The sequence below is a fragment of the Vicugna pacos genome, chromosome 21 (genome assembly GCF_048564905.1).
Source record: "Vicugna pacos chromosome 21, VicPac4, whole genome shotgun sequence".
NCBI classification, from domain to species: domain Eukaryota; kingdom Metazoa; phylum Chordata; class Mammalia; order Artiodactyla; family Camelidae; genus Vicugna; species Vicugna pacos.
The window spans coordinates 10,638,125-10,662,414 of NC_133007.1; the positions used below are offsets into that span (position 1 = coordinate 10,638,125).

The window sequence follows — 24,290 nt, forward strand, 5'->3', positions numbered from 1 at the left end:
GCAGTTTTTGTGTGGAGTCTTTAGGGTTTTCTATATACAGTATCATGTTATCCACATAAGGTGACAATTTTACCCCTTCCCTTCGAATTTGGATCCCTTTTATTTCTTTTTCTTGTCTGATTGCTATGGCTAGGACTTCCAACACTATGTTGAATAGAAGTGGTGAGAATGAACATCCTTGTCTTGTTCCAGATTTTAGCAGGAATGCTTTCAACTTTTCACTGAGTTTTATGTTGGCTGTGGGTTTGTCATAAATAGCTTTTATTATGTTGAGATATGTTCTCTCTGTACTCATTTTGGGAAGAGTTTTTATTGTGAATGGATGTTGAATTTTATCAAATGCTTTTTCTGCATGTGTTGAGATGATCATGTGGTTTTTGTCCTTTATTTTGTTGATATGGTGCATCACATTGATTTGTGTGTGTTGAACCATCCTTGTGACCCAGGGGTAAATCCGATTTGATTGTAGTATATGATCATTTTGTATGTTGTTGGATTTAGTTTGCTAATATTTTGTTGAGAATTTTTCCATCTATATTCATCAAAGACATTGGCCTGTAATTTTCTTTTTTGGTAGTGTCTTTGTCTGGTTTTGGCACCAGGGTAATGGTGGCTTCACAGAATGAGTTTGGGAGTGTTCCCTCCTCTTCAGTCTTTTGCAAGAGTTTGAGAAGGTATGTTTGGTAGGATTCCCTAGTGAAGCCATCTGGTCCTGGACTTTTGTTTGCAGAAAGTTTTTTAAATTACAGATTCTACTTCACTTCTAATAATCAGTCTGTTCAAATTCTCTATTTCTTCTTCATTCAGTTTTGGTCAACTGTGTATTTCTAGAAACTTGTCCATTTCTTCTACATTGTCCAAATTGTTGGCATATAATAATTATTCATGGTATTCTCTTACGATTTTTGGTATTTCTGCAATATCAGTTGTAATTTCTCCTTTTTCATTTCTTAGTTTTGTTTATATGGGTCATTGCTGTCTTCTTGGTGAGCCTAGCCAAAGTTGTTTACTCTTTCAAAAAACCAGCTCTTGGTTTTATTGGTTTCCTTCTATTGTGTTTTTAATCTCTATTTTATTTGTTTCCTCCCTGATCTTTATTATCTCTTTTCTTCTGCTGACTTTACTTCTTGTTTGTTCTTCTTTTTCTCATTATTTTAGGTTGTCAGTTCGGTTGTTTACCGAACCTTCATTTAACACACTACCCAGGGAATTCCTCAATAATAAAGTGCTATAATATATCAGTTTTTGAACTTTTTTTCTTTTTAAAATTTGCTTTGTAAGTATTTGTTGAATTAAATTAAATTTTATCTAATTTATTTTTTTCTAATTATTCATCAAAAAACAATAACACTTTCAAGTATCTCCTGCATTTGTCTCTTTCTTTTCATTCATTCATGCATTTCATCTTCTCATTCCTATTTCTTCCTTTACCTCCCACCCCCATAGATCACTTCTAACCCCTTTATGTCCCCTTCAGCTTATGTTTGTACACTGCTTCCAGATGTCCTTCAAGTAGAGTCAAACATTACTTATCTTTAATTGACCCTAGGTCATTTAGAAAATTTTCTTTCAAAGTCAGTATTTGCATGTAACTACAACTTATATATTTGGCCATCATTAAAAATTAGGGGAAAATTTGATAAATATGTTACCTGAATTTGTGAATTGTTTTATATTTTTCATTTCAGATACCTTTTCTAATTTAAAAATTATTTTTTGCCTTCACTATTAATATGATCATTGAGAAAATCGACTTCCAATTATATAAAAAAATACAATAGAAGTGATTCAAAGGTAGCTCAGATTTCAAATTTAGTAGTGATTAAGTAGGAAGCCCATCTTGAAAATAAATACAAAGTAATGATAGACATGATCTTCAATTGTTGCTCCTCTCTCTGCTCCTTTAATGTTTCCTATTTACTCGTGTGTTTGATCTTAGGCATTATATCTAAACTATTGGCGGTGTTCAAGGTTTTCTAGAATCTAGAATAATGCTACTTGTCCAAACTTATTTAAAGTTTTTTAGCACAAAACATCTATTAAGAATGTTTCTTCATTGTCCCATATTATTCCTGTTTTTGCCTCTGGACTTGTGCTCATGTTTGTTGTTCCTTATATATCTGTATTGCCTTGTCCTCGCTCTCCCATTTATCTAATCTATCCTCTCATTCTGTCCCAGCCCAATCCCTACTTCTCTGTGCCTCTCTTAACCATTTCATCTCCTTGGCTTCTGGTTTCTCACAGGTACTAGTGCAGCTATAGAATGCACTGTGCCAGCTGCCGTTCGAGTGTGTTTTTCTCTAATTGGTGTGCTTCATTCATGTTGCCTTAGTTATATTTCTTGCTTCCCCTTTGAGAGCAAAATAACAACACTGACAACTGCTGTAATAAGAGCTACTTCATTTTTTAGGAGAGAGTTATAGTTAAGTTAAATTTTAAGTCTTCGCCTAGAGCCTGCATTATGTGGTTTTTCTCTTTGTTGTGTGTGTGTGAGTCTCTTTTTATTTTTAATTTTAAATTCTGTAGTGCTGTACAATTTTCAGAGGTTTCACACAGATGATTTCATATAATCTCATAATAACCCTTTGTTTAAATCCCCTACCCCTCCATTGCCTCTCTGCCCTCCCCACTGGTAACCACTAGTTTGTTTTCTTTATCTGTGAGTTTATTTCTTTCTTGTTTTATTCCTTAGTTTGTTGTATTTTTTAGATTGCACATATAAGTAATATCATACAGTATTTGTCTTTCTCTGTCTGACTTATTTCTCTTAGGAGAATGCCCCTCAGGTACATCCATGTTGCTGCAAATGGCAACATTTCTTTCTTTTTTTTTTTTTTATGGCAGAGTGGTATTCCATTATATATATATATATCACACATATATATACATACACCACATCTTCTTTATCCATCCATGTGTTGATGGACACTTAGATTTCTTCTGTACCTTGACAATGTTTCCATTATAATGGCTTTTAATCAATTTATAAGATCATAAATATGATGACAAAAATAATACCATAGTATAGTCATACTTGAGAATACTGCCCTTTAGTTGTGAAGAAATGGAGGTTTTAGTATTTTAATAAGACTACCTCTTGTTTGGTGCCTATAATATGCAAGTTCTTTTAGTTATGTACTTTAGTGTGTTTTCTTACAGTCTTCATAAAAATTCTGTGATATTCTTAAGATTATCTGTTTTATAGTTGAAGACATTGAGTTTCTAAGAGGGTTGAACAACACTATGGCAGAACCAAAATGTAGGTTTGGTTCTCGATGTCTTAAATTAATTGCTATTTCCACTGTGTTCCATGGCATTCCTAAACAGTACAGAACTTTTGGAACAGCTTTGCCAGAGTATTCTGGGGGAATTTTGCAAATAGTGCCCTTAGAAATGCACAGCTCCATGTGCAGAGGCTCTCCTTAGTGATAATCGGCGCTGTGGAGTCATTTTTCCCTGTCAGACACACCATTACAAACACATTGTTTCCTGGCTTTATTCAGAAGAGCATCCAAGATCTAGAGAGAAGTTACCTGGTGTGGCAAGGAAAATTAAGTTGATTTAGGGCTGCTTGGTGAGAAGGGAGACTGTGGAAAGCATTTGGAATGAAGGAAGGGTGGTGAAAATGATGTAGTATTTTTGTGTATCTCAATCCTGTTTCCCTTGTACATGTTCTTTACGATCTTTTCTCCCTGGGTAAAGATCGCTTTGACTTTGTATGCTAAGTGTGCCTTGTTAATCATTCTTTTTCTGGTATCTGAATCCTGGGGGGTTTTTTCCTGTACCTTATTTGAATGCATTAACTTGCATTTAAATGAGAATTTGATGCAGTCAGGAAGTTACCATAGAAAAGACTGGATAACAGAAGCCTTCTTAACAATGAAGCACAGCAAAAATGGAACCTGCAAGACCCAACCATGTAGACAAATGAAAAATGCCTTTTGTCTGCAAATTGCAGTGATCCTACATCAACACGGAGGTCTCTGTCTGGCTTAGGACAGCTGGCTAAGTCTGATCGTTCCCCTCCGAACAGCCGTTAGCACCAGGGCTCCTGCTTCCTTGCCGTTTTGCTCTCTAGCTCTGCCGATCAAGTGTAGTAGATTATTACATTAATAGACTGCCAGGTGAGGTTACTTCTTCATTCTTCATAACTGGTTTTTGAGGTACATTACAGTTTTTGAAAACAAGATATTATTGTTTGTTTGATTAAGGAAACTTCAACCAGGAATTGGCATGAATGCAGAAACATTTTTCTAAGGGACCATATTGGCTTAACTAATCCAGGGTTATCAGTAAAAGTCAGTCAATATTTTAAATATGAAGAAGCTATTTAGAGGTGTCTTCCATGAACTCTTTTTTTTCTCATTAAGAATTGATTAGTCATTAAGAAAGTGACTTTTCCAAAGTACATTTTATGTAATATGAAAAGTCTAACCAAATTTCAGGAATGACTGTCTCCAGGAGTTAATTTCTTAGTATTAAATTTGAAATCTTAGTTTTTCGTTGTATATGTTCTGCAATAAGTTGTGGGGAGGGGAGCGGGGAGCAGAAACAGTGGAAGGAGCTGCAGTGGCATTTCTAATGCACTGAGGTGTAATATACAGCACCAGGGCGTGCAAGCCAGTGCTGGGTTTATTTATAACTAATTGTGTGAGGATCCTTGTTTGTGGTTCTGAAATCCCCATGTTTCTTACTCCTAGCGGTTACTGCATCAGACAGCTGTTGAATAAGTAGCCTTATTTTTCTAGACTCTTTATAGAATTCCTTATCTACTCTGGTCTTCAGTTCAATGAACCATTTTAAAGATTTTTTTCCCCTTACTTATATTATTTTTGCTCTATTTCTTTACATGATAAATTCAAATCTAGATTCAAGACCTTTCACTAAGCTGATCTCTAACTAAAAATCCTGAGCACAAATATTATTCAGATCTAACTTAAAAGGGAAAATGATGCCTTATGCCTGAATTATCTCAACATATGCTTACAAATATATTTGAGAGGTATCCCCGCCACTCTTTATTCACTTTCTAGGATGTCTCAGTCAAGGCCAAGAAATGTAGCTATAATGGCATTTTTAAAGGCAAGCTAGCAAAGAGAAAACTGTCCAGTGAATACTAGTTTTGTTTCAGGTAAGTTGGTGCATCTCTGGCGTTATAAGCAAGTTGAGTATGTTGGTGTATGTGTCTTCTATTTTTACAATGAAGACTCGTTGCTAATTTTTCCATTGTCTTTTCTTAGTCTCTTTATCTTAGGAAGAAATTAGTAGGTGCATTATTATCTTAACCTTGAGGAAAGCTTTGCAGCAAAACTGCCAGTTTCCAAGAAAGAAGGAGAAAATAATGAGAATTACTGGCTGACATTTTAAATTTTATTTAACAAGTAAAAACAACCCATTGAGCCAGAACTTAACTTACATTAGGGTTCTGACAGACTACAGCTACAGCTGAGAATTCCCAGTCATTCAAAATGCAAACAAGAATCACTTAAAACCTACAATAATAACTTTGTACTTATCACTTTCATACTTCTATGCTCAAGTAAAATACCTGGTTTTATTTTTCTGTTGCATGCAAAAATTCATTTATCTTAAACTGATATCTGGCTATCTGAAAGACAGTTTAACCCTAAATCTCTTTTTTATGAGTTCATGGTCTTTGGAGGGAGGGGCATACTAAAATGTGAAGCTATGACTTTTCTTTCATCGTTTGCTAGTGTAAATAGCTTTCAGTGTTTCTAAAAGTGCTTAGGACACTCCTCACCTCTTTGTTAGTCCTAAAAGACAATTCCAACTGGAAAGTGACTTTCTGTGTTGGCTTATTTGTTAATGAGATATTTATCTGTCTCCACAGGAAAAAGTGTTTAGAGTTAACTCTCTGGTAGCACCTAATATGGCCACTTCTTAATGCCAGTAATATTCCTCAGGTTACAAAAAGACATCATTTATTCATGTTGGATAGTTAGCAGATGTCTTCCTTCTTGGGTTTAGTGTAGTAATTGTACAGACTTCAAAGTCCTCTTATGTCATAATGTAACTAGATCTAACTAGGCTTATATTGAACGTAATCTTTCACACTGTATGATAACATACCATGCTTTTCAAATGTTCTTCCACTAAGAACTACAACTTTAAATTGTATAATTCATAATCTCTGTAACTCTCAGAAGTGGATTCACCCTTACCCTCAGGGGGAGTCCTCATCTCCACCAGGTTTCTCTTCCTTCCTCTGTATCATAAGGTGACTAGGACCAAAATGGCAGAAAGAGAGAGCTCTGGGCTGTACGTTTTTCATTATCCTAACATGATGTGTTTCCATAGCAGACAGAGCAGTTCTTGATGATTGCAGCCTCTGATGACGGTGCTAGTTGCTTTCTTGGAGACAGGAGTCTCCTCAAACAGAAACTAAATTGATCGGTGCTGTTTGTAGCTTCATTTCTGAATGTGTTCACAGAATCATTTCTGGATTCTCTGGTGGCAGTTGTGATATCACACAACTTGTTTAAAGTTCTTGCTAGAAAGAAATCCATATTACACCACACAGTGCTTGCTTTTGTTGTTTTCTGAGGCAGACATAGAAATTCTGCCTCTTGATCAGCTCAGAGTGAGTTATTATTTATCCTAAGGACACCCAAATCTCACTCCAACCACTCTCTGGACTCAGTTTACTAAAAGTAGATAAATCACAAATCCCCCTTCTTCCAGTGCCCTACCCCCCAGTGTGGAAGCACTGATTCTGTGCACATCCAGTCCCAGCAATAGCCCATAATTCCCCAAAGTGGATACTGAAACCAGTTCTAATAGTGAATGCTGCATTACCTGTGTTACTATTTTCAAGAATAATTGTGCTGATTTAAGGGGAAAATCTCAGCTAGGAAAATAATCAGTGTAGGGGAGGAAAAAGTTTTCCTTATCCCTCTTTGGGTCCCTGGCTGGGTCTGAAAATTATGCTGACAGAGACAAATTAACAGGAGAAAAACATACAGGTTTAGTAAATTATGTTTTTCATGATGTGGGAGCCTTTATAAGGAAATGACAGCCCAAAGAAATGGAGCTGTGTATTTGGTGCTGTGTTTGATGAAGATCGGGCAGTCATGCAGCGATGTGACGGGTTAAGGAGTGTGAGGTGCTTGTACTCAGGAGCAGCGAGCTGCAGGAAGCTTGGCAGGGCCTGTTCCGATTGCTCTTGGCATCGCTGTGTCGTTGGAGATGCCCCTTTACTCTGGGTATTGGGAGAGCACCTCCCACGTGAGGGTTTAATGACCTGTTTCAGGGAAGAAGGGTGAGGGGTGTGGGAGGTCAGAGCGACCTTTCTGCTTCTGCTGTTTTCTCAGATGTCTTCAGCTTAAAGTAGTCAGTGTCCCAAGGTGCCATATTTGGGGCTTGTGTGTCCCGGACCCCATCATGAGCAATCCCCCATGCCCATCTCCAGAAAAAAACATGTCTTTATTCCTTCTTGACACAACTGACCATTGACATCACCACTGACTGCATCCAAGGAATATTCTGATTCCAAAACTTTGGGGGATAGTGGAAGAAATTATTTACTTCCCCTTACACCAGTAGCAGCAAGATTTTTTTCCAAAAGTAACTTTACTAGGATTCAAAGAGAAGGTTGAAAGATAGAAATACAGAAGCTTGTAGAGCACAGATGCCTCCTATCAAGGATCTAAAGTTTAACTCAGATTGACCGAAGTAACTTTCCCAGAATACAGATCAAGAGTTTTCTTTCTTCTCTTCAGCACTTTCTGAGGAAGCCGGTGGGATTTTCAGGCAGACCCCCTCCTTCAGTGAGGTCTGAGCGCCTGATCTGTTTCTCGGAGCAGTTACTCGGCCTCGGTCTTCCCCTCAGCCGTGTGGTCTCTGCAGCAGTTTTGAGTCTGTTTACCTCCTCCAAGCAGCCTACTCCAAAAAGCAAAAAGACTTGTGTGCACTCCCAAGCTCGGAGCCATTGGACTCTCTGTCTCCAATGGCAGGCATGTCTCAGCTCTTCCTACTCAGTGAGATTCTCCCTGGTAAACTGAGTCTTTTTTCACCCTTTCTACTTTCCAGAGAAACAGTTTTTTCTTAAAGGCTTAGAATATTAAAAAAAAAAAAGTTACCACATGCATTCTATTTCATGTAATTACTAAGGTTATTAAAAATGCATAGAGTGAGTGATAGAATAATTTAAAAGAAAGATAGCCTTCCTTCTGCTAGAAATAAAACCTTCTGTTTTGCTTTCCTAATACCAAATAGCTATCCATAGATTGATGCCAGTTACTAGTGTCTTATGGGACAAAGTGAATGAAGGGGGGATTTCTTCTGGAAAGGATTATGTACTTTGTTTTTCTCAAGTTACTCTTATTTGTGTTTTATTTCGGTCTTTCTTTCTCTTGGCTTTCCTCCTAGTGGCAGTCTATTTCTCTTCTGTTTTTCTTTACGTTTGAAAGTTTCCTTCTCTGCTTCCAACTTTATTTTTCATTAAAACTTTATCCTCAAAATATTGGATTTTGTGTTTATAATTCATAGGTAAAAACATGTTAAAGTTGATTCTCCATTTTAGACTTTTTTTTTGCTTTTTGGGGGATTTTATTTTTACACGTTTGTGGTGCTAAGAAACAAAATTGGCAGACTTTTTTTGTACATGCACATTATATTGCATGTAAATACATATACAGTATACTACTGCACATTTTTTTTTAGTTTACATGTATGTACTGTTCATTGTTTCTAAGAAGAGTTTAGAGCTTTAGCTTTTTAAACTTAACATAGTCAATCAAAGGAATAAAGCCAACCACAAAATAAGAATCAACAGATGCGGTAATCCAGTCATAAAGGACAGTCAAATGTGCTTACACATACTCAGGAAATCAGTCATCTAAGTTATAAATAAGAAGTAGTTCATTTGTGCCCCTGTTATTATTGGTTTGCTTGTTTGTTTTGGATTCCTCATATAAGTGATGTCATATGGCATTTTTCTTTCTCTTTCTGGCCCAATTCACTTAGAACATTTTAGATTTTATTGATGGCTTAGGATGAAGTGAAAAAAAGAAGGATGAGGAGATTATTCTCTTGGACTGCCCTCCGTTAAATCCTTCTCTGTTCTCTAAAAGTTCTTGTTCTTTTCTAGGAGTCCAATGTGCTGATTGCTGCTAACAGTCAGGGTACAATTAAGGTAAGATATTTTATACATCTCCATCTTAAACTCAGATCCATTTTTGACTATAACATGAAAATATAGAGTTGTACTCAGCCTTAGAGATCATGCCAAGTCATGGGTCTCTGTCTGCTTGGAAGTGGCTTTGATTAAAGGGGAAAAGAACAGGTAGTTTGCAGCTATGGAGAAGATGGTAGTACTTGTAAGAGGTTATGTGAAAGCTGAAGGGACTGAAAGGCAGTCAGAGTGAAAAACAGATGAAAGCTGTTAATTAAGCGTTCACTGTGGGCCAGGCACTGTTTAGCTTCTGTTAGGCCAGTGCAGCCACCTCACAGGGTATTCAATGGACAAGACCCAAGATATAGCAGGGGATGCTTACACATTCACCAGATTTTAAAATGTGTTACTCATATTTTAAACTTCTCTCCTCGTGTTTCTCTTCCATGGCAAGTAGACTTTTCCTCAGTTGCCCAGGAAGAAAAGGTATTCCGGTGTTCACTTGAAAATTGATCATGTGATTATGTCGTTAGTGTAATCTGAAAACTTCCATGTCTCTTCACACACAGTCTCATTCCCCAATTAATACATAGTTTTCCACATGCCTTTCTTTGTAGTTAGAATTTCAAGGAAGTAAAAATGTTACCTAGTTATACCATTAGATACTCGGCACTTGGGCACAATACGTTGGATAAATGAATGCTGAACTAAGCAGTGAAACTTGTAAACAAAGCACCATTTTAGAGGAGGTTTTTAGTACATGGGTTTGATCAGCACTTTTCCTGTGGGTACCAGTTCTTTCTACATATTCTCTGCTGATACAGATGTATCAGGAAGTATTTTTTATTAATATGTATCTGTTTCCCCCACCACTTGGCATTGATTTCGCTGTGGCTGCCTTGCACTCATCCTGAGTGGAGAATGACCCAGCAACCAGGAGAGCAAGTCCAAGCCTCACACATTGTCCTGTGTAGATGAAATGAGCAGACTTGAAGCAGAATTGCACTGTTAGCTGGGCAAATTAATTTACATGTATTCTTTTTATGGAGCTGGTTTCTGTATTTGGAAAGCCTCGTTAGAGAGCTATGGATAACTTAAATGAAAGCCAGGCTTTTGAGTTGATCAGTGCTATGTTCTGGAAGCCTCAAGCCAGATGGTAGAAGGTCTTGATCTGTTTTCAGTGTCTCTCTATAGTATCTCAGTTTCTCTTCATTTTATTCTCATGGCAAGGCATGTATCAAAAAAGCTGTACCTTATTCTTCAACAAGTTTGGCTTCTGAAGCAATTGGGATTGCTTATGCATCTACAGAAAGCTCAAAGCTACATATGTACTTAGAGAATCTCTGTCACAAATCTAAGATTTCTGTGTAACAGCATTGCCCTCTTATGTTAAGTAACCTGCTTGCCACAATGGAAAGACAAAAAGCATATGGATGCACGGGTATAAGTCGAGCCTTAGCGCAGCAGGAGATAAATTGCTCCTTTAATTTTTTGCCACCTGGAATTGGTCTCCACCTAACGTGATCCTTTTTGACAATGTTCATAATTGCCCTCATGTTCGATGTTCTTTCTCAGCCATTTCTTCTACTCTTTTTATAACTGATCATTGCTGCTTCTTATTTTTAGTTGTAGCGATATCACAACTTTCTTGTATGACAAGGTACTACTTTAACTCTAATAACGAACAAAATATCTTGATACCAGATGATTGACTAGAAGATAAAGGAAGCAACAGAAGAAGACAAGATTTTGGGTCCTGTTTACTTTGATCACTATGAACTGTTTATCAATGCAAGAAATAAATAGATTCAAATTCTAAATAGCAGTATTTAGAATTTTTCTCAAGAATGTAGAAAGATACCAACGTTTATTCTAAAAATGTTAACGTTCATGCTATGCATCAGCCAATTCTTTTATCGATGTGTTTTATGTAGTTTATCTGGGAGGCTCCCTAGTTAACTGTGGAGATAACTAATCTGAGAGGGTTCGTGCAACTATGGAATTGAAAGTAAGAACAGATGAATGTCTAATTCATTAAAATCCTGTGACATTTTAGCAGTTAGGGAAAGTTTACATGATTTGGTTCTCCACTTGCAATATAATAAAGCCTGAATAAACTCTGTATTTAAACCTATTTTATTAAACTGATTCTTTTTTCTCCCTGTTAGGTGCTGGAGTTGGTATGAAAGGTTTACTCAAGCTAATTTGTGTTTGCTCCTGCCGAAATCCATCTGCAGCTGACGAAAGAGAAGACAGAGACTGTCGTGTGATGTCTCTCCCCAAAGTCACCATGGGTTTTGGATTTGTTTTGAGTATTTTTTCTTTTCCTTTTTTTTTCTCCTTTATGACCTTTGGGACATTGGGAATACCCAGTGAACTCTCCACCATCAATGTAACTCTACGGACTTTGCTGCTGTTGGTGGTATGGTTATCGAATTTTTGTGATAGGGAAACAAATTCTTTTGAATAAAAATAAATAACAAAAAATAAAAGTTTATTGAGCCACAGTTGAGCTGGGAAAGTTTTTGTCAGATGTGGCGAGAGAGAAGCTTTTCAAGCAGTAGCACGTGTGAACTATAGAATACTACGTTGATGAACAGTTTGTAAGGTCCATGTTTCCCCGCCGCTTTGGAATTACGCCTATCAGTATAAATGTAAATGGATTCCTTTCAGTGAATTTAATGTTTAAAGTAGGTGGAAAAATTAATGACTTTACCTTATGAATTCCTCTCTTCATTCTCTGACCAGATTTATATCATCAGCAAGTATCAGCTAACTCTGCCTTTGCCTCTGAAATGTCACCTGTAAGCCCTAAGTAGGCCCTGAATGCAGATAAACCAACTTATTTTACAAAATCATAGCTGTCAGATCGTCATAGGTGTCAGTACCATCCTGGGGTAAACGACTTAGAGCAAAGGCAGCAGACTTTCTCCGTAAAGGGCCGAATAGTAAATATTTTAGGCTTCCAGGTCATGTGGTCTATATTACAGCTACACAACTCTGCCATTGTAGCAACAAAGCAGCTGCAGACCACGTATAAACAGACAGTCAAAGCTGTGAAATAGGTGCAGGGCTGGATTTGGCCCACAGATCATAGGTGGCCAGCCCCTGACTTAGAGGAGAAGAATTTGAAGCCCTGCTACCCCAATTTTTAAGCCATGTAATCTTTTAGACCGTCTAGTTAATTTTATAAGTTGTTTTCAATTTGTAAAAGGAAAGAAGTTAGGGTAAGCAGGTCAAGCAAAAGTAGTGTGAAGCTTCCTGTTTGAGCTACTTTAAGTCTGAACACTTTTTAGGAAAAGATACAATTATACAACACATGTGTTTTATAAAGATAGACACTTGGAAAAGCTTGTTATGAATAAGTATGTGAATAATAAGGGTAACCAGACTATCCCATTGTATTTCTCCATTTAGAATTATTGAAGCCTACTACAGACCCACGTTCCATTATCTGAAACCCTTGGGCCAAATGCATTTTGGGGAATTTAGAACTTTTTGACTTTCAGAAAAGTAGTAGCGTATATACTGTGTATTATGTAACATCCTCCAACAGAGTCTGGAGCAATACTCTTATTTTCGAACACATTAATATTTCTGCAGCAAAATGTATGAATGTTCACATTATATGAGATTAATAAAGACTAAAAATAGTCTTACACCAGTTCAGATCAGTTTTTACTGCCAAATGAGACAGCCTTAAGTGAAATTTTTCCGTTTTTCAGAGCTTCAAGACAATCACATCTTACTAACTTCTGGGTGTTAAGGACCTGATAAACTTTTGGACTTCTTTTCCAAGATTTTGAAAAGATATAGAAAGAATATTCACATATAGACTCAAAAATCTTTGCTTAGATAGTTATTTCCAGAACATCATCAAAATAGGAAGGAGAGAGTTAATGCCTTTTTGAATGCATTTAAGTAGAAGCAGATTATTACGGTTTTTGTTTGGGCTGGCTTTTTTGGTTTTATTTCAAGCTGTCAGCATTGTAGGATCATGTTAATTTCCATACATTTGGAAAGATGTAATAAGGTACCTTTAGTTATCAAAGGGACTCAGCGTTTAATACATTATTATTTTAAGAACAATGTTATTTAAATTTGTGTTTAACTCTTTATTGTAAATAAAAACCATTTTAATATTTGAGTTAGTCTTTGCAGAATGTCAACATCAAACTAATATTATTATTTCTTAGGAAAGTAGCATATTAGTTATCCAGGGCTTAAAGATAATGGACATTTTAACACCAAAAAAGCTTCTAACTGAAGAAGAATATGGGGTTTTATGTTTTAATGTAATCATTATTTCAGTGTATGTGTAGGAGTTCCTTAAGACAAAGTTGCCTTTGTTCTCAGGCCACACAGCTCATGCATAAGGAATATTAAGGATTGAAGAACTTTGAAAAGTTCTTGTAAGATTATTGAGCTATTGGACAGCAAAAACTGGGGCTGAGCTGTGGCTTCAGAAAGATGAGCGTGTCTGAACCAGTAACAGTCAAGGAAGAGATGAGTATGGGATGAGTTTGAAGAGGTAAAAGAGCCCAGTCGATATGTGGAGCCTTCAAGGACATCGTTGCAGATTTGAATTTTATTATCAAAGGAGTTAAGTGGAATGACATGACCTCATTTATGGTGAGTGGTTAGATGAGGGCAAGAGTGCACGTAGGAAGGTGACTAGGCAAGAGTTAATGGTGGCTTGGACTAGGGTGGTAGCATGATCCAACCTAAAAACCTGTTTCAGCTTAATAGAATTTATCTTACTCCTATATCTTGGAAGAGTCTTGATTAATTTTTGAAGTCATTTCCTCATAGTAAATACTGACAACAAAGAATGCAGTTCAGCAGATTTATTTCTTCAGTGGCTATGCAATCCTCAACCTGCAGTGAGTCACTTGGGAACCTCATAACCGAAGTGTCTGTGTGCCGTTTGGGGGGTACCACTTCTCTCAAGCCAAGCAGAGCTAGAAGCTACCTAGCTGGGAGTCTAAATATAAAGGTAATTGGTCATTGCTTTTTAATTTAATTATGCAAATGTAACTGGAATTAATAGTCAGGAAAAGTCTGCTTCGACATGAGACGTCAGGAAGCGTTAACTTAGATCCTGACTGAGCTTGTTGTGTGTCATGTGGTATGTGACCAACATTAACACAACAGTAGCACCTGCGTGGCTGCTGGTTAATGTATTAGGCGTTCCTGGATTCTTGAATGAAAGAAAACTGTAGTGATCATTCTAGAAATACTTGTTGAACTCCTGCTTTGTGGGAGCAAGGTGCTCTGTACTATATACTAGGCACATAAAATAAGTTAGATGTGATCCCTGCCCTCAAAAAGCTTATATGCAGTGGGAGACACAGATAAGTGTATTACCGTAGTAGGGTTAAACGTTAGATGTACGTAGGAAAAGTATATAACCTAGAGTGGTGAGCAATTAAAGGCTGGAGTAGGGGAAGTCCTGTTGGGGATATTTTTTATCTCAGCTGAATCCTGAAAAAAAGAGGTAGAGGAACATTCAAGACCAAGCGAAGCAAAGAAAAAGGTTCAGGTAGCTCCTACTAGTAACCAAAGTTGGAACAATTTGGGCAACAAAATAAACTAGCGTGGGTTTATAAGTTATAACCAAAAATATAAAATAGCCATGCATCCATGCTTATATAAATAAATGATTGAATAAAGAAATAAAGAGGAAGTTTTCCCATGCAGAATTCCACATTATGTAGGTACTCCACCCTCAAGGAAATGGAACATAATTCCCCACTCCTGAAGTATGGGCTGTGCATAGTGACTTCCTTTCAAAGAGTACGGTATGGAAAGAAAGGGAAAAAGAGTGACTTTACAACGCTTAACCAGGCGGTCAGAGTCAACGTCAGAAGTTATGTCTTGTTGATACTATGTTCTCTTGATACGATACAATGAAAATGACAGTTGAACTCTGTGATCTTTCTCCCCAAAATTCATAACCCCAGTCTAAATGAGGAAAATACCAGGTAAGTCCCCATTGAGGGACATTCTACTAAATACCTGACCACGATCCCTCAGAACTGTCATGGTCAACAAAAGAAGGAGAGTGAGAAACTGTCAGCCCAAGGACTCATGACTGAATGTAACGTGCTATCCTGGCTAGGATCCTGAAACAGCACAGGACATCACATAAAAACTAAGGAAATCTGAATAAAGGATGGAGTGTAGTTGATATTAACATAGCAATATTGATTCATTAATACTAAGGTAAGATGTTAATAATAGGGGAAATTGGGTGTAGGCTACATGGAAACTCTATGCAGTTTTTCTGTAAATCTAAAAATGCCGTTCTGAGATAAGTTTATCAAAACAAAAGGAACGAGGATAGTTTCAGTACATACAAAACGAAGTGTGAGACAGTCGTGTGAGTCGAAGCTGGAGAAGTACACAGTAAATCACAATGATCTGTTTCAGCTATCACCTTGGACAAAAATAGAGGCAAACGTGGAGTTTAGAGGAGAGTCAAGTTACAGTATCAACTCTATCCCTAAGAAATTGTATGGTTTTGCAAAAGGAAACCTCTGTGCTCCATATTTATCTCTAAATTCTACTTACTGAGAATTATATGCTAATCTCTGTTAATAAATAAGATCACACTATACAAAGTCCATTGTCATTCTTGCGATTTAGTCACTAAGATATCTTGAGTGCCTGCAATCATTTCTTTCTTCTTTTTACCTGAGATCACTACAGCTTCTCATATGAAAATTAGGAATTCTTCCCATTTGTATAGGGTTGTATTTGTTCTCACTTCTCTGTCATTTGTCCTCCATCAGTTTTCAAATCAAACTTCCTAGTGCCCAAGTTCTGAAGGAGATCTACTTTGGCACTGGGTAGGGATTCTCATGAATTCTGAGTTAAATTTCTCAAAGATGTTAACAGTCCAGGTTCCAATGATTGTGTAATATATTTTGCGATCTCTCTGAAGGTGATTTGATGGATTTTCCTGTACGCACTGCTTTTGCCCTATTGTCAGTACTGACTTGTGACCAGAGGAGTAGGAGCCTTTTGGAAGAACCACATAAAAAATAGTCTTCAGGATTTTCAAGAGAAAGAACCAAGGCAGACACAGATAGTTACTTATGCACTCTAAACGTAAGGATTCACCTTTGGTTTTATATACCCGAAAGGATGTTTTATTCCAGAAACTTTTTTGTGAGTCAGCTTAAGTAGACTAGCAGCCTGATAATAAATCAGTTCACTCCCACGGTTGGCATCCTTAGTTAGTGGTCGGTGGTGGATATGAGCTGTTGCTGAAAAGGGATGAATAAGGTTGTAGAGCCACGTGCATATGATGGCTCTGTTCATTCAACGGAAATTTGAGTGCCTTTTACAAGGTATTTCTTCCAGGTTAGAAGTCAGCAGACTTTTTACGTAAAGGGCCAGCTTGTAAACATTTTAGGCTTTGTGGGCCATACAGTCTGTCACAACTGCTTAACTCTGCCCTGGTAGCGTGTGAAAGCCGCCCTAGACAAAATGCAAGCAAGTGTGTCTGGCTTCCAGTGGAACTTTATGAATGGACGCTGAAATATAAATTTCATTTAATCGTCGTGTGTCACAATACTTTTTTTAATTTTTAATTTTTTTTTCAGAGGGGAGGTAATTAGGTTTGTTTATTTTTTTTTAGAGGAGGTGCTGGGGATTGAATCCAGGACCTTGTGCATGCTAGGCATGCGCTCTACCACTTGAGCTATACCCTCCCTCTGTGTCACAATATTAAAAAAAAAAATAATTTTTCAAGCTTTAAAAACGCAGAAACCATTCGTCGCTCATGAGTCATATTTTTGAAGTCCACCAGCTTGCACTGGGTTTGCAGGCCCAGATGTGCTGACCTGTGTTCTAAGTGCTCACCGTACAGCAGCGACAGGGAAGAAAAGGAAAACCGTGAAAAATCCAGTCTCTTCTGAGCTTTCATTCTAGTGGATGAAAGTATTTCTGCAGCAAAGGAGTTCTCTTTCCGTAACGGTGGTGTCTCTAGCTCAGGAGCCTGGGGGGCTGTTTCGGAGGGCACACGCGTGGCATGCTTTTCGCTAACTCCACACGAGTGCACACGGGCTGCGTCGACGGAGCTCGGTACCAGCGTTTTCAGAGAACTAGGGGGCGTGCTTTTCTGCGAAAGCTCAGTAAACAGTGAGACATTCAGGCATTTTATTGTTTGAGTGGAAGGCGAAGATCTCTACACAGCGCTCTACCCCTTGAACAGAGAGACCCGAGAGGTCTGGGGTGAGACGATCTTCACTGAATGCTCTGAAAGGTTAATGCCGAAGGCAGCCTGTCGTGCGGGAAAGCGGAGGATATTTTGCAAAGCTGGCTACCCCCACCCCCACCCCCGCTCTTTCTTTCCCTTTCCGGTTCTTTCATCCTGAGCTATTGAAATTTTCTATCTGAATATAAAAGAAGCTTCTGGAGCTCATAGCACTTACACGGAGGCTTGGAACCTGACTGATGTTTTCTTGGAATGACTGAGTCTCTTAGAAATATTCATACATATTTTATGGCTAGTTTTGAGGGTTAAATTTTGAAAGAACAAAATGACTTTTTTCCTAAATTAACCGCTGCTAAATGCCAGCCGAGTTAATAAGCCCTTTATAATTTTTAAAATATTTTTTATATTTAAAGACCAAACTGTGGTCAGTGTTACACTGTAAGAAAAAGTCCTCTCTCCCACTTTTCAAATTCTGTTCGTCCAGTCCCAGGAGGGGCTTCTAGTGAGCTCTGTGGTTCCCTTGGGAAAGGCAGCCTTCTATTCTTAGAACTGGGGTGTGGTGTTCCTGTGTTACTGAATTGCTAAGTTTTGCACTTTCAGTAATACGTCTTCTCTGGAAGGGCCTCTGGCACTCTTGGAAATTTAAAAGCATCCCTTGAATACAGGGCAGTATTAGCATATGCATATCACAGTTTTAGTCACTCTTCAGTTTCCTTCCATTATGAAGAATCATGAAGTCTAAACTATAAAAATTACAAACAGTAACAGAAGGATGGAGGGTTGAAAGGTTAGATTCGCTGTCCTGGAGGTTTCGGTGTGTCCGTAAAATGGCTTTATCCTGAGCTCTTTGAACATGGCATCCGCCCTTTAGTTCCTGCCAAAAGGCCACCAACCACAGCTGCCATGAAAAGTTAGAAATGCCCAGAGTGAAATTTCTGAAATGTCCCTTTTCCTACCGCATGCCTCGTGCATTCTCTCCCTAGAGAAGATGTAGAGTAGGATTTTATGTGGCCACAGGCTAAAAACCTGCATCATCTTTACTGAGGTCTTTTCAGTCTCGTTGCTCTGCTCAGGCCACAGGAGTGTAGACAGGAGGGGAATTGTGACTGCAGGCAAGAGACGAGACTGGTTGTGGGGAGAACGGTCACATCCATTGAGCCACAGGTGAGACCAAAGACGTTTTCCCAAGGTTGCCGTCCCCAGGAAGTGTTCTTACCTTCCGGCATCTAGCCACCCTCTAGTTGCATTGTAACAAATCTATGACGGAAGAGGAATATCTCCTTCTCTCTCCCTTCCCCCATCTCTCCTGGGTCTGTGAGCATAGACAGTCTAGTGATGCCAAGTATTTATTTAAAACTCTGCATTCTTGTTTCTCCATCATCTGAGAACCCCCTGGGAACCTTGACTAGTGTCACCTCTCCTCTGGGTGAGGGACGGGGAGGTAGGCCCATCTCAGCAGAAATCCAGCCCTCATGAGCTCAGTCTCAGTACATTTCATAATGTCATTCCTTCTTTTTCCTTCTCAGAGTCAAAAGATCTGTCCTAACTCTCTCCATAGCGACTAGTGAACTGAATACCCTGCTTAATGCAGGGATTCCTCACAGGGCGCCATGGTGGGCGATCTTGGAGTCTTTACTGAAGTACCTCTGGCATTTGAGAGAGCTCACTGGTTTCTGAGACATTCCTGTCCACATGGTTCAGACTGTTAGGCAGTTTTTTCCCCTGGATTGAGCTGAATTCTATCTCAATGGAATACTGTTTCCCCACCACCACTAGGCCTAGTTCTTACTGCTGGGCGTTCTGGAAGATACCAAATAGTACAGCGTCTGTTATAGTGAGAAGATTGTTAAAAGGGCAGATTAGAGTGCTAACGGGTTGTATAGGGGATGTAAGATTTAAATGGCTTTCCAAAAAATAACTGGCTCATGTCCAGTTTACTTCCATTGGCCACAGAGGTGCTAAGCGACACAGGTGAGAGTTATCTTCAGGGACGAGAACAGGTGCACATCTTGACCCTGTCAAGACTGAGGAATCTTTTAGATTTGATGATAAATTATCTAGTGATATTTATCTGATAATTTATAGCAGGAAGGAATTCAAGTAAAACTCTGAACCTATCAAGTTGCTAAAACCTGAAAAGCCCTGCCAGAAGAGGTGGGTGGCATCTCCACCCTGGGAGAGGCGCACAGACAGCTGCTGGTCCTGAATGACTCAGACACAGCTGCCAGAAGGCAGGCCTCGGTGGAAGCGTCCGTCCAAATCCCCTTCAGGTCTGAGAATCTGATCCTAATTCGTTGATTCAGAGGGAGAGGAAAAGCAGTGGAGTATTTGTCTGCCGACTGCAAGGGCAAATACAAATTAGAAGAGGCTTAGTTCTTTCTCTCTTCTTGGAAATAAGGGGAAAGACTTCCTCTCTCTCCCTTTTCTTCCAGAATTTATTTCTCTCCCCTTTTCAAATATATGTAAATCTTCGTAATGGCTAAATAAGCCTTTTGCCAGTCTCACAATACAGGAATGTGAGAATGAAAAGTGCTTTCTCTTTCACAGAAACCTCCTCCATCTTTCTCTGCTGCTGTCTCATTCCCTCTGCTCCTCCTGCCTCGCTTTACCCTCCTTGGCTCAAACTGACTCCTGGGAATGGAGAGATGATGATCTTTCAACAGTGGTTCCCTTGCTTAGCGGGTTTCCCTGAGAAGGACGCGTCTTTTCTAGCCCATAATGTTACCTGCCCTGTCTGAGGATGCAGAATTGCGCACCTGCTGGCCTAGCCCTGAGTCCACTTCCTGTCCTAGGTCATATTCCATCTCCTCCAAGAGTCCCTCTTCAGACACACACCACATTCCTGGAAAGGCAGAGGTGATAGATGATCCAGGTCATGGGGTGATTGAGAACTGTGTCCCCATATGAAGGCAGCAGGATGGAGAGTGGTTGCACTAGTTACCTGGAAAAAGACAATCGAGGAAGGAGTTAGGCTGACAAGTATGAATATGGGAAAAGAAACCAAGGTGCCATATAGTCCTACCTTTTTCCTATCTCAGTGTGAGGAAAACCAGCCCTTCTATTCAGATCTGTAGCAAAGCTGCAGCTGAGAAGCTACTCAAGCCCCTCCCCCACCCCGATTCCAGCGCGAAGGAAATACTGAGTTCATGTGCCTTCTCCCCTGTTGATATTATTCGTCTAAAGGATTTTTTCCCCATAACCCAGGAAGATCCACAAAAGTTTGCAAAAATGCTCTGTAGCGTGTTTTCAGTTTACAGCCCCACGTAGGGGTGGCTACTGGATGCTACGGGGAATCCTACAGCCAAATTTTGCGTATTTGATGGAATAAGCAAGGTGGGAGATAACCCGCCTATAAGCGGGCACCGTGGCCGAGAGAGGTCGACTACCCACTGCGCCCTCAGCCACGGAAGAATGAATTGCCTCAGAGACTCATTGAGATTTGTTGCTGACAGCAGGACTGGAAGCCCCTCTGATAACGGTGAGCTGGGAGAAGTTGTGGGCGGTGTATGTGGAAGACGGCGAGTCCTCCATTGATTTCTAACCGCAGTTTGTTGAGGCTTTCTCAGATTTTACAGGCACAGACCCAGGGGCAGATCAGATCTACAATGAACAGCCTTTCCCTCGGCTCTCTTGCTGACTCTCCAAACCCAAATTAAGGAAAAGGTGGCAGGAAGGCAAACACAGACTTGTGCTCAAAACCTAGCATCAAGCTGCTCAGTTTGGGGATAATCCAGAGAAAGACAAAGAAAAGGACAGAGTAAAGACCGCTGGGTTGGTTGCTCAGAACTCTTCACTAAAGGAAGTAATCCCTCCTCTGGCCAACCTCTGAAGACAGCAGAGGAAAAGGAGAAAACTGCACATCATTACTGTAAAACACCAGGGTATCGGGAAAACCACAGGGGGAGACAGGAGCATGTGGAGGCTGCAGAGACAGGTGAATCAGGAGAGCCTGGCAGGACAGACCCTTAGCTAGGAAACAACTGGCAGATGGATCACTGTGGACAGATGGAGGGAGTCTCAGAGGTGGGAACTGGGCAGCCAAGTATGTCAGTAAATTTTATTGAGGTTACTGTAGCCTTGCCTTTTCTAGCAGATCTTGGTGTTACTTATTCTGCAATTTCCTCAGAAATTTCTCGCTTTCCATCTGACAAAAGATAGTCCAAGCGGTCAGCATTCAGGTCAGCCCTCTTGTTCCTTTTCCTCTGTGGTTCCCACACGGACAGGTGCCTTTACTGACGAGCATGTGTGCTTTCCTTTCTCATAATTATCTTGTAAACCTATTTGGGAGAGACCTGTTGTACAAATTACAGGCCACTATATTCTGTACTCTGGATGGAGTGTCTGGGGAGCTCCCTGCAAAAAAAAAAAAGGCATTTGAATAGGCTGTTACGTGCCTTCTGGAAGAGAAGGGGAGTTGCAGAGGGGGGCAGTCTCGCACATGCTGGAAAAGCACCCCGAAACAAGCTGAGGCAGTGCTCAGGGCCCCAGGGATTCATCGGGTTGGTTGGATCTGAGATCTAGAGCCAATAAAAACAGTTTACAAGAAAGATAACCTGTGGCCATGTGTAAACAACATCCTTTGTCGAGAGCTCCGTTAGAAGGAATAAAGTCGAGTGTAAAAGAATTAGAAAATTAGGAATAATTAAAAAGGGACATTCACCCTGTAACACTCCCAATACTTCCAGTAAAGAAGGAAGGCAAATGTGACAGAGTTGACCACTACATAGATTTGTAAAAGACCTTAGAGGAATAAGCAAATTAACCCCCCGTCGTCTATAACCCTGCAATTATTCTGACTTCAGTATTGCTGTCTGCAAAGCATTTCTTTCTGATCAATGTATATTCTTTTTTTTTTCTGTCCTTCCAGTGGACAAGTCTAAATTTTTGTTTGCATTTACATATGAAGAAGCCCAATATTTGTGCTAAAAAATTCCTTAGGGGTTTCAAGACTCCCTTACCATTTTCTCTCATCATTTACAGGAAAACTAAGAAAAATTTAGAGGGACTTGTGATCATACAATGTGTGCGTGATTTTCTGCTAGCCTCAGAAACTAGAGAGCAATGCAAGACTGACCCTTTGGCTTTATTGCAGTTCCTTGCTTCATGGAGTCATAAGGCCTCGTTAGACAAACTGCAACGTTGTCAAGCTGAAGTGAAGATGTGGGACATCGATTGTCAGCTGAAGGTCACAAAGTGTCACAATCTGACAGTCAGCCAAATTTGCATATGAAACAGCCTGCCGCAAAAAAAAAGAAAAAGAAAAAGAAAAAGAAAAAAACAACTTGGACAATTTGGGGGACTAGTTGTAGATAACAGATCCCAGCTTTTGCCAAGTGTGCATCACCTCTCACAGAGCAGTTCCAGGATAATGCTCTGGACCCTCTATCTGGTCCTTAGACTTTGAAGAGGATTTTGAACAACAGAAATTGGCTATAGCCTCTCCCCTAGTTTTGGGGACTCCAGGTTTTGAAAACCCTTTCCACTTGTTTGCTCATGAACTACTGCTAGTAGAGTATTAACTCAAAAACTGGGACTAGACCACAGACCACCAGTTTGTTTCTCCTTTCTAGATGCTGCAGGACTGGGAACGCCTGGATGCCTCTGAGCAGTGGCAGTGGCAGTGGCAGTGGCAGCAGCCAGCATCTTATTGAAAAGACCCAAGCTCTTACCTGGGGTCACTTGATTTATACGCATGTCCATCTGCTACGACAGCTATCTTACAGGTGCAGAAAACCCAGCATTTGTCACTGAGCCATCAAACTAACTGAGCCAGCATTAGTATCCAGTCCTAATACTGGGCTTGGGAGCTGCCGTCTCCTAAGCCTTGCTACCTTCTCACAAGATCCTGATCGAGTGGACGGTCATGATTGTACAGGAGTAACAGAAGAAGAATCAGGCCTCCACCTGATTTATCAGACGTCCCAGGTCGAAATGCAGACTTGATCATGTTTGCTGACAGGTCATGAAATCTGGAATAAGAACGGCCAACTTAAGGCTTCCAATGCTGGAGTGGCTTCTTGATGAAATTTTGGAGATGTATATCCTGTCTGGAATTAAATCAGCATGAGCTGCTGCGTTAATAGTTGCTAGAGCTGCAGGTCTCAGTTCTGGACTTCAGATGAATGCATGTACTTATAGTAAACAAGTGTTCGGTGTTGGTCATGCAACAGATCAAAATATTTTTTAAAAAACAAAGGACTTTTGACATCAATGAGAACAATAACAAGAAGAAAGCTCTCATGTCAAATTGAACTCCGATGTGTCAGGGGCTTTCCAACTGCCTGCTCAGATACCAGTAGTTCCTCTTGCTGACAGCGCTGCAAAAGCTTCTGTTAAAAGATGGCAGAGCTCGCTTTTACTGTAACAAGAGATTTTTGTTCATTTTCAAACCCTGCTTTGCAAATAAATCAGACAAAAGAATTATACAAGGGGTTAAAAGAAATTTGACTGGACTGTGGGAATTACCTAAAACAAACGCCTGTTTGCTCAGCATTGCTATGTCATCCACAAGGTCACCGAATAAAAGAGGGATCTTTAAAGACACAAAACTCTTACTACACTCTCCAAGAAGGTGAAATTATTCAAAACGTATTAAAAGAGGTGTACTATTTGTCAACAGAATTCTTTACAAGCCACTCTTAGGGCGGGCACAGGAAGGTCTCTCTGACCGGCTTTTCCAGGAACCTGGTGGCAGTTGGATTTCACAGAAGCAGTGCCCGCGGAAGGTACGAGGTGGTGCCTTCTTACGGTGTGTGTCGCGTTTGGAAGGCCTGAAGTCTTCTGCTCTTCCAAAGCCGTCCCAGGCAGTGGCAGAGGCTGTCTTACTGTATTGAGTCAGGGGGAGTGACTTTATTTCTCCTGCTGTCCAGGAATTACGCAAACGTTCGCAGAGTCCTGTAAGCCCCAGTCCTCTGGAGAAGGGAAACGGGAGAG

At 39.7% G+C, this 24,290-nt stretch overlaps 1 protein-coding gene and 1 non-coding gene across 6 annotated transcripts in view; both read left to right on the forward strand.

Annotated features, from left to right (window-relative positions):
* COP1 (COP1 E3 ubiquitin ligase) overlaps window positions 1-11,640 on the forward strand; it is a 166,951-nt gene extending 155,311 nt beyond the window's left edge. For 4 of the 5 annotated variants that reach the window (XM_072946062.1, XM_072946064.1, XM_072946063.1 and 1 more), the window contains 2 exons: window positions 9,110-9,154; window positions 11,302-11,640. In XM_072946062.1, coding sequence (XP_072802163.1) covers window positions 9,110-9,154; window positions 11,302-11,319 — 63 coding nt within the window. In that variant the 3' untranslated portion in view covers window positions 11,320-11,640. Of the gene's footprint in view, window positions 1-9,109; window positions 9,236-11,301 lie in introns of those variants that run through there. The other variant, XM_072946061.1, reaches the window with a different exon arrangement.
* Window positions 3,895-4,034, forward strand: LOC116284846 (small Cajal body-specific RNA 3). The gene has a single exon (XR_004194506.1).
* Window positions 11,641-24,290: the final 12,650 nt, after the last annotated feature.